The sequence below is a fragment of the Oncorhynchus nerka genome, unplaced genomic scaffold, assembly GCF_034236695.1.
Source record: "Oncorhynchus nerka isolate Pitt River unplaced genomic scaffold, Oner_Uvic_2.0 unplaced_scaffold_7___fragment_2___debris, whole genome shotgun sequence".
NCBI classification, from domain to species: domain Eukaryota; kingdom Metazoa; phylum Chordata; class Actinopteri; order Salmoniformes; family Salmonidae; genus Oncorhynchus; species Oncorhynchus nerka.
Window position 1 is genome coordinate 104,945 of NW_027040330.1, and position 19,288 is coordinate 124,232.

At 43.2% G+C, this 19,288-nt stretch overlaps 1 protein-coding gene across 2 annotated transcripts in view; it reads left to right on the forward strand.

The window, feature by feature from the left end:
* LOC115112896 (aquaporin-8-like) overlaps window positions 1–18,692 on the forward strand; it is a 38,318-nt gene extending 19,626 nt beyond the window's left edge. Inside the window, exons 3-5 of one of the 2 annotated variants that reach the window (XM_029639931.2) lie at window positions 5,677–5,891; window positions 6,182–6,316; window positions 6,539–18,692. In XM_029639931.2, the coding sequence (XP_029495791.1) occupies window positions 5,677–5,891; window positions 6,182–6,316; window positions 6,539–6,581 (393 nt within the window). In that variant the 3' untranslated portion in view covers window positions 6,582–18,692. The remainder of the gene's footprint in view (window positions 1–5,676; window positions 5,892–6,181; window positions 6,317–6,538) is intronic. The other variant, XM_029639932.2, reaches the window with a different exon arrangement.
* Window positions 18,693–19,288: the final 596 nt, after the last annotated feature.

The window sequence follows — 19,288 nt, forward strand, 5'->3', positions numbered from 1 at the left end:
AAATTTATGTGAGAAAATGTCAATAGCTTGGATATTAGAATAGGTCTAAAAACAAATCACAAGCATTTGGATCCAAACAAAGAACATTAATAAATGGCAATATAATCCCAATGTAATCCCAATATAATCCCAATAAAACCCCAATAAAACCCCACTTCAACCAACCCATGATGAGAGAACCAGCCATAGTCTCCCCACTTCAACCAACCCATGATGAGAGAACCAGCCCCAGTCTCCCGTATTCAAACAACCCATGATGAGAGAACCAGCCCCAGTCTACCGTATTCAACCAACCAATGATGAGAGAACCAGCCCCAGTCTACCGTATTCAACCAACCCATGATGAGAACCAGCCCCAGTCTACCGTATTCAACCAACCCATGATGAGAGAACCAGCCCCAGTCTCCCGTATTCAACCAACCCATGATGAGAACCAGCCCCAGTCTACCGTATTCAACCAACCCATGATGAGAGAACCAGCCCCAGTCTACCGTATTCAACCAACCAATGATGAGAGAACCAGCCCCAGTCTACCGTATTCAACCAACCCATGATGAGAACCAGCCCCAGTCTACCGTATTCAACCAACCAATGATGAGAGAACCAGCCCCAGTCTCCCGTATTCAACCAACCCATGATGAGAGAACCAGCCCCAGTCTACCATATTCAACCAACCCATGATGAAAGAACCAGCCCCAGTCTCCCCATTTCAACAAACCCATGATGAGAACCAGACCATCATCCCATTTCAACCAACCCATGTTGAGAGAACCAGCTCCAGTCTCCGTATTCAACCAACCCATGATGAGAGAACCAGCCCCAGTCTCCCGTATTCAACCAACCCATGATGAGAGAACCAGCCCCAGTCTCCCGTATTCAACCAACCCATGATGAGAGAACCAGCCCCAGTCTCCCGTATTCAACCAACCCATGATGAGAGAACCAGCCCCAGTCTCCGTATTCAACCAACCCATGATGAGAGAACCAGCCCCAGTCTCCCGTATTCAACCAACCCAGGATGAGAGAACCAGCCCCAGTCTCCCATATTCAACCAACCCATGATGAGAGAACCAGCCCCAGTCTCCGTATTCAACCAACCCATGATGAGAGAACCAGCCCCAGTCTACCGTATTCAACCAACCCATGATGAGAGAACCAGCCCCAGTCTCCGTATTCAACCAACCCATGATGAGAACCAGCCCCAGTCTACCGTATTCAACCAACCCATGATGAGAGAACCAGCCCCAGTCTACCGTATTCAACCAACCAATGATGAGAGAACCAGCCCCAGTCTACCGTATTCAACCAACCCATGATGAGAACCAGCCCCAGTCTACCGTATTCAACCAACCAATGATGAGAGAACCAGCCCCAGTCTCCCGTATTCAACCAACCCATGATGAGAGAACCAGCCCCAGTCTACCGTATTCAACCAACCCATGATGAAAGAACCAGCCCCAGTCTCCCCCATTTCAACAAACCCATGATGAGAACAGACCATCATCCCATTTCAACCAACCCATGTTGAGAGAACCAGCTCCAGTCTCCGTATTCAACCAACCCATGATGAGAGAACCAGCCCCAGTCTCCCGTATTCAACCAACCCATGATGAGAGAACCAGCCCCAGTCTCCGTATTCAACCAACCCATGATGAGAGAACCAGCCCCAGTCTCCCGTATTCAACCAACCCATGATGAGAGAACCAGCCCCAGTCTCCCGTATTCAACCAACCCATGATGAGAGAACCAGCCCCAGTCTCCCGTATTCAACCAACCCAGGATGAGAGAACCAGCCCCAGTCTCCCATATTCAACCAACCCATGATGAGAGAACCAGCCCCAGTCTCCCGTATTCAACCAACCCATGATGAGAGAACCAGCCCCAGTCTCCCGTATTCAACCAACCCATGATGAGAGAACCAGCCCCAGTCTCCCGTATTCAACCAACCCATGATGAGAGAACCAGCCCCAGTCTCCGTATTCAACCAACCCATGATCAGTCCCGTATTCAACCAACCCATGATGAGAGAACCAGCCCCAGTCTCCCGTATTCAACCAACCCATGATGAGAACCAGCCTCAGTCTACCGTATTCAACCAACCAATGATGAGAGAACCAGGCCCAGTCTGCTGTTTTCAACCAACCCATGATGAGAGAACCAGCCATAGTCTCCCACTTCAACCAACCCATGATGAGAGAACCAGCCCCAGTCTCCCGTATTCAACCAACCCATGATGAGAGAACCAGCCCCAGTCTCCGTATTCAACCAACCCAGGATGAGAGAACCAGCCCCAGTCTCCCATATTCAACCAACCCATGATGAGAGAACCAGCCCCAGTCTCCCGTATTCAACCAACCCATGATGAGAGAACCAGCCCCAGTCTCCGTATTCAACCAACCCATGATGAGAGAACCAGCCCCAGTCTCCGTATTCAACCAACCCATGATGAGAGAACCAGCCCCAGTCTCCCGTATTCAACCAACCCATGATGAGAGAACCAGCCCCAGTCTCCCGTATTCAACCAACCCATGATGAGAGAACCAGCCCCAGTCTCCCGTATTCAACCAACCCATGATGAGAGAACCAGCCCCAGTCTCCCGTATTCAACCAACCCATGATGAGAACCAGCCTCAGTCTACCGTATTCAACCAACCAATGATGAGAGAACCAGGCCCAGTCTGCTGTTTTCAACCAACCCATGATGAGAGAACCGCCCCCAGTCTCCCTTTTAACAGCACCTTGCAGTTATTACAGAGCGACTATTGTGTTATTTCCTACCGCATGTTGCAAAGCAAGTGCAATATGACGATAGGTACACACAAGTGTTGCTCCATATGATCATAGATGTATTTAACATGAGAATGTTCGTTCATTAAACAAATTACTTGCATCACATAGTTTTGCGTAACGCATTTGAGTTAATTTGACGTTTGGCAATATGTAACCAACTAGACCAAGTTACCATAACGCAATGTAACAAACTATCAAACTGATTCGAATGATAGCTAACAAATTTATGTGAGAAAATGTCAATAGCTTGGATATTAGAATAGGTCTAAAAACAAATCACCATTTGGATCCAAACAAAGAACATTAATAAATGGCAATATAATCCCAATGTAATCCCAATATAATCCCAATAAAACCCCAATAAAACCCCACTTCAACCAACCCATGATGAGAGAACCAGCCATAGTCTCCCACTTCAACCAACCCATGATGAGAGAACCAGCCCCAGTCTCCCGTATTCAAACAACCCATGATGAGAGAACCAGCCCCAGTCTGAGAGAACCAGCCCCCGTATTCAACCAACCAATGATGAGAGAACCAGCCCCAGTCTACCGTATTCAACCAACCCATGATGAGAACCAGCCCCAGTCTCCGTATTCAACCAACCCATGATGAGAGAACCAGCCCCAGTCTCCCGTATTCAACCAACCCATGATGAGAACCAGCCCCAGTCTACCGTATTCAACCAACCCATGATGAGAGAACCAGCCCCAGTCTACCGTATTCAACCAACCAATGATGAGAGAACCAGCCCCAGTCTACCGTATTCAACCAACCCATGATGAGAACCAGCCCCAGTCTACCGTATTCAACCAACCAATGATGAGAGAACCAGCCCCAGTCTCCCGTATTCAACCAACCCATGATGAGAGAACCAGCCCCAGTCTACCGTATTCAACCAACCCATGATGAAAGAACCAGCCCCAGTCTCCCCATTTCAACAAACCCATGATGAGAACCAGACCATCATCCCATTTCAACCAACCCATGTTGAGAGAACCAGCTCCAGTCTCCCGTATTCAACCAACCCATGATGAGAGAACCAGCCCCAGTCTCCCGTATTCAACCAACCCATGATGAGAGAACCAGCCCCAGTCTCCCGTATTCAACCAACCCATGATGAGAGAACCAGCCCCAGTCTCCCGTATTCAACCAACCCATGATGAGAGAACCAGCCCCAGTCTCCCGTATTCAACCAACCCATGATGAGAGAACCAGCCCCAGTCTCCCGTATTCAACCAACCCAGGATGAGAGAACCAGCCCCAGTCTCCCATATTCAACCAACCCATGATGAGAGAACCAGCCCCAGTCTCCCGTATTCAACCAACCCATGATGAGAGAACCAGCCCCAGTCTCCCGTATTCAACCAACCCATGATGAGAGAACCAGCCCCAGTCTCCCGTATTCAACCAACCCATGATGAGAGAACCAGCCCCAGTCTCCCGTATTCAACCAACCCATGATGAGAGAACCAGCCCCAGTCTCCCGTATTCAACCAACCCATGATGAGAGAACCAGCCCCAGTCTCCCGTATTCAACCAACCCATGATGAGAACCAGCCTCAGTCTACCGTATTCAACCAACCAATGATGAGAGAACCAGGCCCAGTCTGCTGTTTTCAACCAACCCATGATGAGAGAACCAGCCATAGTCTCCCCACTTCAACCAACCCATGATGAGAGAACCAGCCCCAGTCTCCCGTATTCAACCAACCCATGATGAGAGAACCAGCCCCAGTCTCCCGTATTCAACCAACCCAGGATGAGAGAACCAGCCCCAGTCTCCCATATTCAACCAACCCATGATGAGAGAACCAGCCCCAGTCTCCCGTATTCAACCAACCCATGATGAGAGAACCAGCCCCAGTCTCCCGTATTCAACCAACCCATGATGAGAGAACCAGCCCCAGTCTCCCGTATTCAACCAACCCATGATGAGAGAACCAGCCCCAGTCTCCCGTATTCAACCAACCCATGATGAGAGAACCAGCCCCAGTCTCCCGTATTCAACCAACCCATGATGAGAGAACCAGCCCCAGTCTCCCGTATTCAACCAACCCATTCCCCGATGAGAACCAGCCTCAGTCTACCGTATTCAACCAACCAATGATGAGAGAACCAGGCCCAGTCTGCTGTTTTCAACCAACCCATGATGAGAGAACCGCCCCCAGTCTCCCCTTTTAACAGCACCTTGCAGTTATTACAGAGCGACTATTGTGTTATTTCCTACCGCATGTTGCAAAGCAAGTGCAATATGACGATAGGTACACACAAGTGTTGCTCCATATGATCATAGATGTATTTAACATGAGAATGTTCGTTCATTAAACAAATTACTTGCATCACACATAGTTTTGCGTAGTCTACGCATTTGAGTTAATTTGACGTTTGGCAATATGTAACCAACTAGACCAAGTTACCATAACGCAATGTAACAAACTATCAAACTGATTCGAATGATAGCTAACAAATTTATGTGAGAAAATGTCAATAGCTTGGATATTAGAATAGGTCTAAAAACAAATCACAAGCATTTGGATCCAAACAAAGAACATTAATAAATGGCAATATAATCCCAATGTAATCCCAATATAATCCCAATAAAACCCCAATAAAACCCCAATATAATCTCAATAAAACTCCAGTCGAATCCCAATAGATTCCCAATTTAATCCCAATAAAATCCCAATAAAACCCCAATATAATCCCAATAAAACCCTAATTTAATCCCAATAAAACCCCAATATAATCTCAATTAACCCCCAGTCTAATCCCAATAGAATCTCAATCTAATCCCAATCTAATCCCAATAAAACCACAATCTAATCCTAATAAAAAAACAATAAAAACCCAATCTAATCGTACAGATGTTGTGATATTCCACAGGCAGTTTACTCCAGCATCAGCTATGACAGTGCAGCAGGGGGAGCATTCAACGTGGTTAAAACCAGTGGCAACATCGGCAGTGCCGCTGTAGCAGAGATGGTCATGACCCTCTTCCTGTCCCTTGTGGTCTGTATGGGGGCCGTCAACGGCAGGACCCGTACCCCACTGGCCCCACTTTGCATTGGGCTCACTGTGACTGCTAATATACTGGCTGGGTAAGGGCTGAGCAAATCTATGGAGACCTGTCATGGTAGACGGTGTATTGAAATGACAAGGGTTCACGGCAGAACAGGTTCAATACTATTCCTGCTTTGCCATTATCGAAAATAACAAGAAATGACACAGCAGGAATAAAGAGAACATTGGCATTGACATCACTGCCTGCCTGATGACATCACTGCCTGTCTGATAACCATTAATTCTACTAACTACGTGTATTGATCTGATGTAATGCATTGTTCGATCAATATAGAAACCAGATGTGTTTGTCCCATTGGTCTTTTAGCGGGTCAGTGTCTGGAGGGTGTATGAACCCAGCGCGGGCGTTTGGCCCTGCAGTGATGGCTAACTACTGGGAGTACCACTGGATCTACTGGGTGGGACCGGTTGCAGGGGCCCTTATCACTGGCAGCTTGGTCAGGTAGGATACAGCACACCTAGCCTTCATTACTCACCTATTTATAGATAGTATTACCCTGCTACCATAGATTGTGACCTTAGAGGCAATAAAATGGCACAGTATTTCCATACTGTTTCAGCCTGTCATAGATCATACTCTATACAGTCAGTAGGAGAGTATTGCGTCATCGCATTGTAATTCATGTATTGTTTACTATCATTGAATTCCTATTTTTGTACCAAGGTTGTTGTTTGGAGACCAGAAGACACGTCTTGTTCTGAAGTAAAAATGTTATCTTGGAGACACAGGGCATTGTCTTCCAAAATATTGTATTTCCCTTTATAGCTTGCAGAACTTTTGTATTTCACATCTTGTCGTACACGTCATATTGTTTTGAACTGTACTGTATAACAAAAACAATTTGCATAAGTACAGTACATTCAAACCTATGGTCACGTCTGGCCATTCAACCCGTCAATCATTGTTTATGTTTGGTTCAAAGGTCTTTAATGGAAAACATGAATCGTTTTTACTATTTTATTACACTATAGGTGGTGTAATAACTTTTTGAACTCAACAGACGCATTGAACTCACTGACTGATTAAATAAATTCTAAATCATACTTCAACTGGCATGCATAAATTATTTTTATTTTTTTTATTTCACCTTTATTTAACCAGGTGAGCTAGTTGAGAAAAAGTTCTCATTTACAACTGCGGCCTGGCCAAGATAAAGCAAAGCAGTGCGACACAAACAACAACACATGGAATAAACAAGCGTACAGTCAATAACATAATAGAAAAATAATAAAGTCTATATACAGTGTGTGCAAATGGCGTGAGGAGGTAAGGCAATCAATAGGCCACAGTAGCAAAGTTATTACAATTTAGCAGATTAACACGGGAGTGATAGATGAGCAGATGATGGTGTGAAAGTAGTGATACTGGTGTGCAAAAGAGCATAAATTGACAAGATTTATTGACAAAATAACTATTTATTTTATTTTATGTTTTCACATTTGCCATGCATCCCTGACATTAACATTGTCTCAAACATAAAATACACAGGACCAGTCAAAAGTTTGGACACATCTATTCATTCAAGGGTTTTTCTTTATTTTGACTATTTTATACATTGTAGAAGAACAGTGAAGACAAAAACTATGAAATAACACATATGGAATCATGTAGTAACCAAAAAAGTGTTAAATAAATAAAAATGATTCAAAGTAGCCACTCTTTGCCTTGATGACAGGTTTGCACACTCTTGGCATTCTCTCAACCAGCTTCATGAGGTAGTCACCTGAAATGCTTTTCCAAAAGTCTTGAAGGAGTTTCTACATATGCTGAGCACTTGTTGGTTGCTTTTCCTTCACTCTGTTGTCCAACTAATCCCATACCATCTCAATTGGGTTGAGGTTGGGTGATTGTGGAGGCCAGGTCATCTGATGCAGCATTCCGTCACTCTTCTTTCTGGTCAAATAGCCCTTACACAGCCTGGAGGTGTGTTTTGAGTCATTGTCCTGTTGATAAACAAATTATGGTCCCCACTAAGCGCAAACCAGATGGGATGGCATATCGCTGCAGAATGCTGTGATAGCCATGCTGGTTAAGTGTGTCTTGAATTCTAAATAAATCACTGACAGTGTCACCAGCAAAGCCACCATCACACCCCCTCCTCCATGCTTCATGGTGGGAACCGCACATGTAGAGATCATCCGTTTACCTAGTCTGCGTCTCACAAAGACACTGCGGTTGGAACCAAAAATCTCAAAGTAAAGAACAGGTTTATACCGGTCTAATGTCCATTGCTCATGTTTCTTGGCCCAAGCAAGTATCTTCCTCTTATTGGTGTCCTTTAGTAGTGGTTTCTTTGCAGCAATTCGACTATGAAGTCCTGATTCAAGCAGTCTCCTCTGAACAGTTGATGTTGAGATGTGTTTGTTACTTGAACTCTGTGAAGCATTTATTTGGGCTGCAATCTGAGGTGCAGGTAATTGCCCATTTCTGAGGCTGGTAACTTTAATGAACTTATCCTCTGCAGCAGAGGTAACTCTGGGTCTTCCTTTCCTGTGGCGGTCCTCATGACAGCCAGTTTCATCACATTGCTTGATGGTTCTTGACATTTTCCGGATTGACTGACCTTCATGTCTTAAAGTAATGATGGACAGTTTTTTCTCTTTGCTTATTTGAGCTGTTCTTGACATAATATGGACTTGGTCTTTTACCAAATAGGGCTATCTTCTGTATACCAACCCTACCTTATCACTACTTAACTGATTGGCTCAAACGCGTTAAGAAGGAAAGGAATTCCATAATTGAACTTTTAACAAGGCACACCTGTTAATTGAAATGCATTCCTGGTGAATCCCTCATGAAGCTGGTTGAGAGAATGCCAAGAGTGTGCAAAGCTGTCATCAAGGCGAAGGGTGGCTACTTTGAAGATTCTCAAATATAAAATTTGTTTAACACTTTTTTGGTTACTACATGATTCCATGTGTGTTATTTCATAGTGTTGATGTCTTCACTAGTATTATACAATGTAGAAAATAGTTTAAAAAAATAGAAAAACCCTTGAATGAGTTGGTGTGTCCAAATTTTGACTGGTACTGTACAGTGGGGCAAAAAGTATTTAGTCAGCCACCAATTGTGCAAGTTCTCCCACTTAAAAATATGAGAGAGGCCTGTAATTTTCATCATAGGTACACTACACTAACTATGACAGACAAAATGAGAAAGTGGAGGGAGTTGAAAGTTCGTGTTGCCCAGCAACAGCCCCAAAACATCACTGCTCTAGAGGAGATCTGCATGGAGGAATGGACCAAAATACCAGCAACAGTGTGTGAAAACCTTGTGAAGACTTACAGAAAACGTTTGACCTCTGTCATTGCCAACAAAGGGTATATAACAAAGTATTGAGATAAACTTTGGTTATTGACCAAATACTTATTTTCCACCATAATTTGCAAATAAATTCATAAAAAGTCCTACAATGTGATTTTCAGGATTTGTTTTTCATTTTGTCTGTCATAGTTGAAGTGTACCTATGATGAAAATTACAGCCCTCTCTCATCTTTTTAAGTGGGAGAACTTGCACAATTGGTGGCTGACTAAATACTTTTTTGCCCCACTGTATATGTGGACACCCTTTCAAATAAGTGGATTCAGTTATTTCAGTCACACCCGTTGCTGACAGGTGTATAAAATCGAGCACACAGCCATGCAATGTCCATAGATAACCCTTGGCAGTAGAATGGCCTTTCTGAAGAGGTCAGTGACTTTCAACGTGGCACTCTCATTGGATGCCACCTTTCCAACAAGTCAGTTTGTCAAATTTCTGCCCTGCTAGAGCTGCCCTGCTCAAATGTAAGTGCTGTGGTAGGTCACAAAAGCTCACAGAACTGGACCACTGAGTGCTGAAGTGTGTGTGTAAAACGTAGTGTGTAAAAAATAGTCTGTTCTTGGTTGCAGCACTTACTACCAAGTTCCAAACTGCATTTGAAGAAGCATTGCGCATGCCTCAAGAACTGTTTTGTCGGGAGCTTCATTAAAATGTGTTTCCATGGCCGAGCAGCCGCACACAAGCCTAGATCCCCATGTGCAATGCCAAGCGTTGGCTGGAGTGGTGTAAAGCTCACCACCATTGGACTCTGGAGCAGTGGAAACACATTCTCTGGAGTGATGAATCACGCTTCACCATCTGGGTTTGATGGATGCCAGGAGAATGCTACCTGAGCGAATGAATAGTGCCAACTGTAAAGTTTGGTGGATGAATAATGGTCTACTGGTGTTTTTCATGGTTTGGGCTAGGCCCCATAGTTCCAGTGAAGGGAAATGTTAACGCTACAGCATACAATGACATTCTTGACAATTCTGTACGTCCAACTTTGTGGCAACAGTTTGGGGAAGGCTCTTTCCTGTTTCAGCATGGCAATGCCAACGTGCACAAAGCGAGGTCCGTACAGAAATGGTTTGTCGAGAATGGTGTGGAAGAACTTCACAGAGCCCTGACGTCAACCCCATCGAATACCTTTGGGATGAATTGGAATGCCGACTGCGAGCCAGGCCTAATCGCCCAACATCTGTGCCCAACCTCACTGATGCTTTTGTGGCTTAATGGAAGCAAGTCCCTGCAGCAAATGTTTCAAGATCTAGTGGAAATTCTAGCAGCAAATGGGGGACCAACTCCACATTAATGCCTATGATTTTGTAATGAGATGTTCGATGATCAGGTGTCCAAATACTTTTCGTCATGTAGTGCATGTCAATATAGAAAACATTGTGAGTAGACAACCTTGACAATGTCCTCCCATTTAACTGTGAGATAGTGCTAAAATTACCTTGATCAATACACGTCTAAACTCTGTTCGCCTTAGCTTTGCCAATTTAGCAATTGAAGTTTACTTCAGGCTAAGAGGTCCTTTGTTGAACTAGTATGAACAGCCTCTGTCAGAAAGACATTAAAGTGCTGACTAGAATATGGCTCAAATATCCAAGGTTTATTGTCAGTGGGGCAATAAGACAATATCACCAGTGATTATACATTTCAAGACACTATCATAAGTTGTTCACTTGTATCCCAGACACTCAGTCAGACTCTTGAGGTCCAGTCAGACCAGACATCGTGTGTGTGTCAGTGATCGAGAACGTTGAGTCTGCAGGCATGGTACAGCCGGCGCTGGTCCATGGCCTGGCAGTTGTCGTCATGGTGACATGCATGGATCAGATCACGTAGGACTCACCTGTACTGACCTGGTTGATCTTTCCTGTGTGATCTTACCTCACCTGGCTTTTTCTTGCAACTTGAAGCTTTGGTTGCAGAAGCTAATGGTATGCTGTGCAGATAACCATTTTTTGTTCTCTCAAAATATAAATTGGAATATATTTTGGAATTGAAATTTTCAGAAAAAATGTATGTATGAAAAATAGTTTGTTATAGACAGAAATAATTTAATATAATTTAATTTGAATAACTAAATCAGTGTTCAGGCTTTTATTTTTGTTGGGTTCTGAGAGTATGAAATATACTTATTCATGTCACTGATGGAGTGCTGAGGTTTAAAGGGTCTACACCAGAAGTTATAGGAGGAAGGTATGTAGTGTGTGCAACTAAGCTTGGAATGTGTTAACTTTTGGTCTGAATGCAGCTGTATTGATCCTTTGGGCAGAATAAACTTTGTTCAGCTTTCATAAGGTCCGTTGAGTTTTTTACTCTGAGAATTGGAACCTAACATTTTCATGCAACTGAATGGGTCCCATTTAAACCCTCCCTTCACCATCTAATTGTGTGGCGGCATGCAACTGTTCATGGTTATGCCATACCTTATCAGCCAGTTAATAGGAGGGGTGCTGGGAGCTGCCATGTCAAAGGTCAGTTGGGTTATTAATGTTCACCTGCGGTAACCTCTAATGAACAGTTGCAGTGGTATAAAGGGAGAACAAATTATAATTCTATAGCGGAAAGGACATTCTCTTCCACCAGCTGGTTCTCTTTGAGCCTGGATACAAGGTTAGGGAAAGGCATGCTTATAAAGTTAAGAAAATCAATCAATTAATCAATTCATTATATGTGTAGGCCTAGCACTTTTTCTGAATAGATTTGTCACTAATGTGAAGTAGTGTCCTGCTGTGCTTAGCACCTGCAACATGTAGGTCAGCAGTTGACAGTTGTATACTGTCCTTCAGATGATATCAAAGGAGAACTACACCAATGCCACTGGAGTGGCGTTTACCATCCTCCAATCAGAGGACCAGCTGGTGGGGGCAAATCTTTGGAGAGATTGCCATTATGTGCCTGGTTTCCATGGTAGTGTTGCTAGTGGCAGTTAACTCAAAGAGCAAAAGTCCCATGGTGCCTTTCCTGGTAGGCTTTACGGTCATCATCAACATTCTAGCAGGGTGAGCTGAAAGAATATATTAATTAAATTGTACAATATTTAAGAATATAACATTACATTTTTAAATCTGCCCTATTAAATAGGGCTGGTTTCACAGACAAGGCTTAAGCCTAGTCCCAGAATAAAATGCCTGTTTGAGCTGTCTTAACTCAAAGCGACTTGCACAGTCTTATCTTAAAATAGTCATAGATTTAGCCTGTTTTGGATTAAACAAAGCCGATTGCAAGAGGGAGGATTAGAGCTACTCCAGGACTAAATTGAAGCGGAAATGAATCCTTCAAAGAGGCAGGTTTTACTTCTGCTTAGTATTGTTTGTGAGGGGCGGCAGGGTAGCCTAGTGGTTAGAGTGGAATGTTGCAAGTTCAAAACTCCCGAGCTGGCAAGTCTGTCGTTCTGCCCCTGAACAGGCAGTTAACCCACTGTGCCTAGGCCGTCATTGAAAATAAGAATTTGTTCTTCACTGACTTGCCTAGTTAAATAAAGGTAAAATAAAAAAATAAAAAGGGAGCATGGATGATTTGGAATATCTAAATGAAGACCAACATGCACTGAAAAACTGAGTTGAAATGTATTTGGCTAAGGTGTATGTAAGCTTCCGACTTCAACTGTATCTTTGCTTGAACCTAGACTTTCCTCGCTGTCTCAAAGAGGAAGGTCTTCACCCAAGTTCTGATCGCTTTGAGGTTTTTGGCATCTGGAATCTTTCATTGTGAAACTGGTGATTTGTGTGCTGCCAGTGAAGCAACTGTGTGTAGAATGATAAAGACTCCTGAACTGAGGAGTCTTTACATCAAGTTTCCTGATGCTGCCAACTATAAAGTGCAATTCTATGAATATGGTCACTTCCCGGGAGTGATTGGCTGTATAGATGGATGTCATGTTCCCATCAAGTGTCCATCAACTCCTGATGCTGAAGAGTACAGGAAGTGACAGGAATCCTCCAATGGAAGATCAGGATCAAGCAGATGTGCTAATAGCTGAGGCAGGCAATGACCAATGAGGACTTGCACACAGAGTTGCTTTCACATTGCAGCACTTCAACTAGATGAGATGCATTTGAATATGGAATGTATTCATTATGGCTTATTTTTGCTTTGATAATGTTTGTTCTGTACAAAATTAAAATAGTGACTAAACCAAGGCTGGTTTAAAATGTAGTTTGTGGTGATTAAAATGACAAAACCTTTTTTATTTTTTTACATATCATATTGTTCACCATGGCTGGTAATCACAACTGTCTCATTACTGTATATTTTTTGGATCATAACTCTCTCTTCCAACTCCATATTCAATTCAACCTGTAAGATTCCTCATTTTCCTTTCATGTTCTTCCTTCAGATATTTAATTTTATGCTCATGAAATTCTCTGGCTAACTTTTCATGCATGGTCATCTTTTTTGTTCTCTGCTGAAAGGTGGTGGCAGCGTCTTCTCTCCGGGATGCTATAGCAGATGTGGAGGGTACACACACACTGTGCACTGGCTCTTCCAACCTGTTCACATTCCTTTCCTCTGTAAAAAGAACACTGTTAGAAGCACAAATAAACGCATATGGTCCTTAGAATAAAATTAAAATAAAGATTGACACAGACATTCGAATATATTTACCAAAGGAAGTAACCAATTTTATTTCTTTGGTATATGTACCATTTTTGCTGAGTTCTTCATCTGAACTGTCCAAATGGTCATCGTCTGGTATACCATCCAGAGGTTGGTCATCGTCTGGTATACCATCCAGAGGTTGGTCATCGTCTGGTATACCATCCAGAGGTTGGTCATCATCTGGTATATATCTGGTGCTCTATTATTACAGACAGCAAATCACTCAATTCATCAGTCTTGTCTTTTTTGGGTGGTCCACCAGCAGTAGTAAATTACTCTCTTCTGATCTCTGCATTCTCTCTTTTTAAAGCCAGTTTAATGTCATTCCACAGAGTATTTGAAGGCAGATATAATTCAATATAAGTGATGTCACAAAAATATGAATATGAGAAATGTGAAATTCTGATAATAAGGAAGATATCTTGTGGCGAAATCTGCTCGGAGCCTTCACCGTGCGCTGCCACTTTAAGAGCGCATGAGCAGTAAGGAAGGAGGAAATAAAGAGAGCTCGTTCAGCTCTTTGGGGAGGAACTCTTGGGTGGCGCAACAGTTTGATTGTGTGTGCTGTGCTGCAGAAGTTTTGTTTGTTTTCAGCGTTTGTAGTTTATAATGTAGTTAACTCAATCATCGGTGTGATCGCTTTAGATCGTGGTTGTTTTTGTTTGGGACCGCGCCCGTTATGGATCGCATGGATTAGTAGCAACATTGTTGCGAAGCTTTAACAAACAAACCAACAAACCATCGGACAGTCAGACACCGGCAGGCCTGAAGACCACAGCTAAGATTGATCTTTTTCTCTCTCTTTCTCTTCCCTCTCATTCCAGTGCTTTACCCTGCAACAGACTCTCTATTTTTTAAATGCACTTCGCATTGAAGTTCATTAGAGCTGGACTATTATTTCCCTGCCAGAAGTATTTGGATGGACATTTTAGTAGGTTACTTACAAGTTGTATATTATGTGAACTGTATTGAGGTGGGGTGTACTAATGACATGTGGCCGAGAAGACTGTGGACATTTTTAAGGCCTTTGTTGTGTCGATGAACACCCCCCACATTCATACCCTCTGCACTCATCCACTAGAAAATAATACAGATTATTGTAAATCCTATGTTGATGACTGGGTTCGTTCTTGTATGAAGTTGCTGTTGAATTGCTCTGCCATTATTATTAGTATTATTGTATGAGGTATTCTTGTTTGGGTTACCCCTGTGCTGTGATGTGGGTTTTATATGGTGTGTATTCTCTTTTCTCTCCACTGGCTATCTGGTAAACAGGCTACACTCTAGGCAGTCTCTTCTGCTGATGTGTGTGGGTCTGGTAGTGGTACTCTCTCTATTCTACTCTTTTCCTTTCGGCATGGTTAATACCTGCCTGGTGCCCGAAAAAAATCTTTACAATCTCACCTGACGTTGTTGTACTCTTCTGGTGGTTACATTTTCATTTGCATTGAATTAACTGCAAATTGCAGCCCAACCATTCTTTCTTCTGCTCAATAGCAGCAGTATTATTTTTACCTTCAATAACTGGATGGATCCACAAAAGTAGTTTTAGTATCTTTTTCATACTCACTATAGTTTTTTGAACAAATTATTTTTTCCTCTGCCATTGTTTTGTCTCAAGATTCACACCAGTAACTGTGTTTTCTATTCCATTCCGGGTTTTTATGAGCACCATTAGACCAACAGCATGTGCTCATACTTAACCTAATCATGCTTAGCCTAGGTGTTCTCATTTAGGCTTACTTACCTTATTACTCCATAGTCTCCAACTAACTAAGCCAAATTTAATGAAAGATACTTAAATGTCCTAGTTTAATTAAGGCCTACTCTTGGCTTAATCTAAGCCCTGTCTCTGTAACTGGCCCTAGCTAGACTATTACAATAACCACATGCTCAAAAATCACCAATAGTCCGTTTCATTAACATTGCCAAGTTTGTATCATGTGCCTGAGAATGTCCCCTTTACCAAACAGCCTCTCTGTGTAGACTGTAATCCTAGATATGAGTGTGTGCAGCAGTTAACCAGTCTGTGTGCTGGTGCAGAAGGGATGTGTCTGGGACCTGTCTGAAGCCAGCCAGGGCTCTGGTGCCAGCGGTGATGGCCAACTACTGGACCTACCATTGGGTTTACTGGGCTGGTACTATCGCAGGAGGTCTACTGGCGTGTTTTTTTTTTCTTTATTCAAATTCCATTTTGAAGGTAACAAGTTCAAATATATTACAAACATATGTAGATCCTTCAACAGTGTGGTTGATATACTGTATACTGAAGACCGAATTTAGCAAGTTGACTGTGTAAAGGTAAATGAGGAGACGTAAAAGGTACAAATGCAGCGGCTAATAGCACCAAAGGCTAAAAGGCCAATAGCCTGGTGGCTAAAGAGCATTGCTAATAGGCAAACGTCCAAAAAGGGCAATTATGCTGTGCCTTAAACACCATGTGCGAATTGATTGCCCCCCCTCTATCTTCAGAGCTCGTGCTGTTAGGTGACCTAAACTGGGACACGCTTAACACCCCGGCCATCCTACAATCTAAGCTTGATGCGCTCAATCTCACACAAATTATCAATCAACCCACCAGGTACAACCCCAAATCCGTTAACACGGGCACCCTCATAGATATCATCCTAACCAACCTGCCCTCCAAATACACCTCTGCTGTCTTCAACCAGGATCTCAGCAATCACTGCCTCATTGCCTGAGTCCGTAATGGGTCTGTGGTCAAGCGACCACCCCCGTCACTGTCAAACGCTCCCTAAAACACTTCAGTGGGCAGGCCTTTCTAATCGACCTGGCCCGGTTACCTTGGAATGATAATGACCTCATTCTGTCAGTAGGGGATGCCTGGTTATTCTTTAAAAGTGCTTTCCTAACCATCTTAAATAAGCATGCCGCATTCAAAAAAAATTGAACCAGGAACAGATATAGCCCATGGATCACTCCAGACCTGACTGCCCTTGACCAGCACAAAAACATCCTGTGGCGTACTGCATTAGCATCGAGTAGCCCCCGCAATATACAACTTTTCAGGGAAGTTAGGAACCAATATACAAAGGCAGTTAGGAAAGCAAAGGCTAGCTTTTTCAAACATAAATTTGCAGCCTGCAGCACCAGCTCCGAAAAGTTCTGGGACAATGTAAAGTCCACGGAGAATAAGAGCACCTCCTCCCAGCTTCCCACTGCACTGAGGCTAGGTAACACTGTCACCACCGATAAATCCGCAATAATTGAGAATTTCAACAAGCATTTTTCTATGGCTGGCCATGCTTTCCACCTGGCCTCCCCTACCCCGGTCAACAGCCCTGCACCCCTCTCTGCAACTTGCCCAAGCCTCCCCCATTTCTCCTTCACCCAAATCCAGATAGCTGATGTTCTGGAGGAGCTGCAAAATCTGGACCCCTACAAATCAGCAGGGCTAGACAATCTGGACCCTCTCTTCCTAGAATTATCAGCTGAAATTGTTGCACCCCCTATTACTAGCTTGTTCAACCTCTCTTTCGTATCATCTGAGATCCCCAAAGATTGGAAAGCTGCCGCGGTCATCCCTCTTGAAGAGGGGGAGACACTCTAGCCCCAAACTGCTACAGATCTATATCTATCCTACCCTGCCTTTCTAAGGTCTTCGAAAGCCAAGTTAACAAATAGATCACCCGACCATTTCGGATCCCACCGTACCTTCTCCGCTATGTAATCTGGTTTCCGAGCTGGTCATGGGTGCACCTCAGCCACGCTCAAGATCCTAAACGATATCATAACCACCATTGATAAAAGACAATACTGTGCAGCTGTATTCATCAACCTGGCCAAGGCTTTCGACTCTGTCAATCACCACATTCTTGTCGGCAGACTCAACAGCCTTGGTTTCTCTAATGACTGCCTTGCCTGGTTCACCAACTACTTCTCAGACAGGCATAGCCCATCTGTAAATAGCCCATCCAACTATCTCATCACCATATTGTTATTTTATTTATTTTGCTCCTTTGCACCCCAGTATCGTTACTTTCACACTCATCCTTTGCACATCTATCACCCCATTGTTTAATTTGCCATACTGTAATAATTTCACCACTGTGGCCTATTTATTACCTCACCCCCCTTATCCTATATCATTTGCACACACTGTATATAGACTTTCTCTATTGTATTGTTGACTGTATGTTTGTTTACTCCATGTGTAACTCTGTTGTTGTTTGTGTCCCACTGCTTTGCTTTATATTGGCCAGGTCGCAGTTGTCAATGAGAACTTGTTCTCAACTAGCCTACCTGGTTAGATAAAGGTGAAATAAAAATATAGATTACAAAAATGCTTCTGGGCCTCAAGACTATATAGTCATTCTGATTTATGTAAACATCATTAGACGTTGGTAGATATGAAACTGATAGAACTTGCAGATGAACAATGATAACAGTTAAACTTCTGCTACTTTATCATGTTATGTGGAACAGAGTGGCGTTTTAGCAAGTTCAAGGTTGTTAGTTCCTGAGGCCTAGAATTATGTCCTAGTCGTCACTAGTTACCACAGCCACAAAGTCGTAATTATGGCTAAACCCCGCCTTTTTCTACAAGTTTCTTAAAATCAGATTTTAACTCTAACTTTAACCCTAACCACACAGCACATTTTTGTTTTCTTGAATTTTTACTATACAGCCAATTTTGAATTTGTGGTAACTAGTGACAACATCTGAGTCAAAGAGATGTATAGAAAACCACTTTTATACATTAGGCCATTTGACGTTAAGTTTAGTCAGTTAGACAGTCAGGCAGGCAGGCTAATTATATTAGGCAGGCGAGTTATATTAGGCAGGCAGGCTAATTACACTGAACATAAATGTAAACGCAACATGTAAAGTTTTTGTTCCTTGTTTCACGAGTTGAAATAAAATATCTCCAGAAATGTTCCATACCGCATGAAGCTTATTTCTCTCACATTCTGTGCACAAATGTGTTTATATCTCTGAGAATTTCTCCTTTGCCAAGATATCCATCAACCTGACAGGTGTGGCATATCAAGAAGCTGATTGAACAGCACGATCATTACACAGACCGATTAACGTGTACCAAGAACATGCGCGGTCGGACCCACTGGCAAGTGTCTTCATTTACATTTTCAAACTTTCCCTGACCGGGTCTGTAATACCTACATGTTTCAAGCAGACCACCATAATCCCTGTGCCCAAGAAAGTGAAGGTAACCTGCCTAAATGACCACTGCCCCGTAGCACTCACATCGGTAGCCATGAAGTGCTTTAAAAGGCTGGTCATGGCTCACATCCACACCATCATCCCGGAAACCCTAGGCCAACTCCAATTCACATTGCCGCCCAACAGATCCACAGATAACATAATCTCCTCTCCTCTGCCCATTCCCACATTGACAAAAGGAACACCTATATGAGAATGCTGTTCATTGACGACACGGGTGTGGCTGAAATAGACAAATCCACATATTTGAAGGGGAGTCCACATACTTTTGTATATATAGTGTAGTTCCTGCA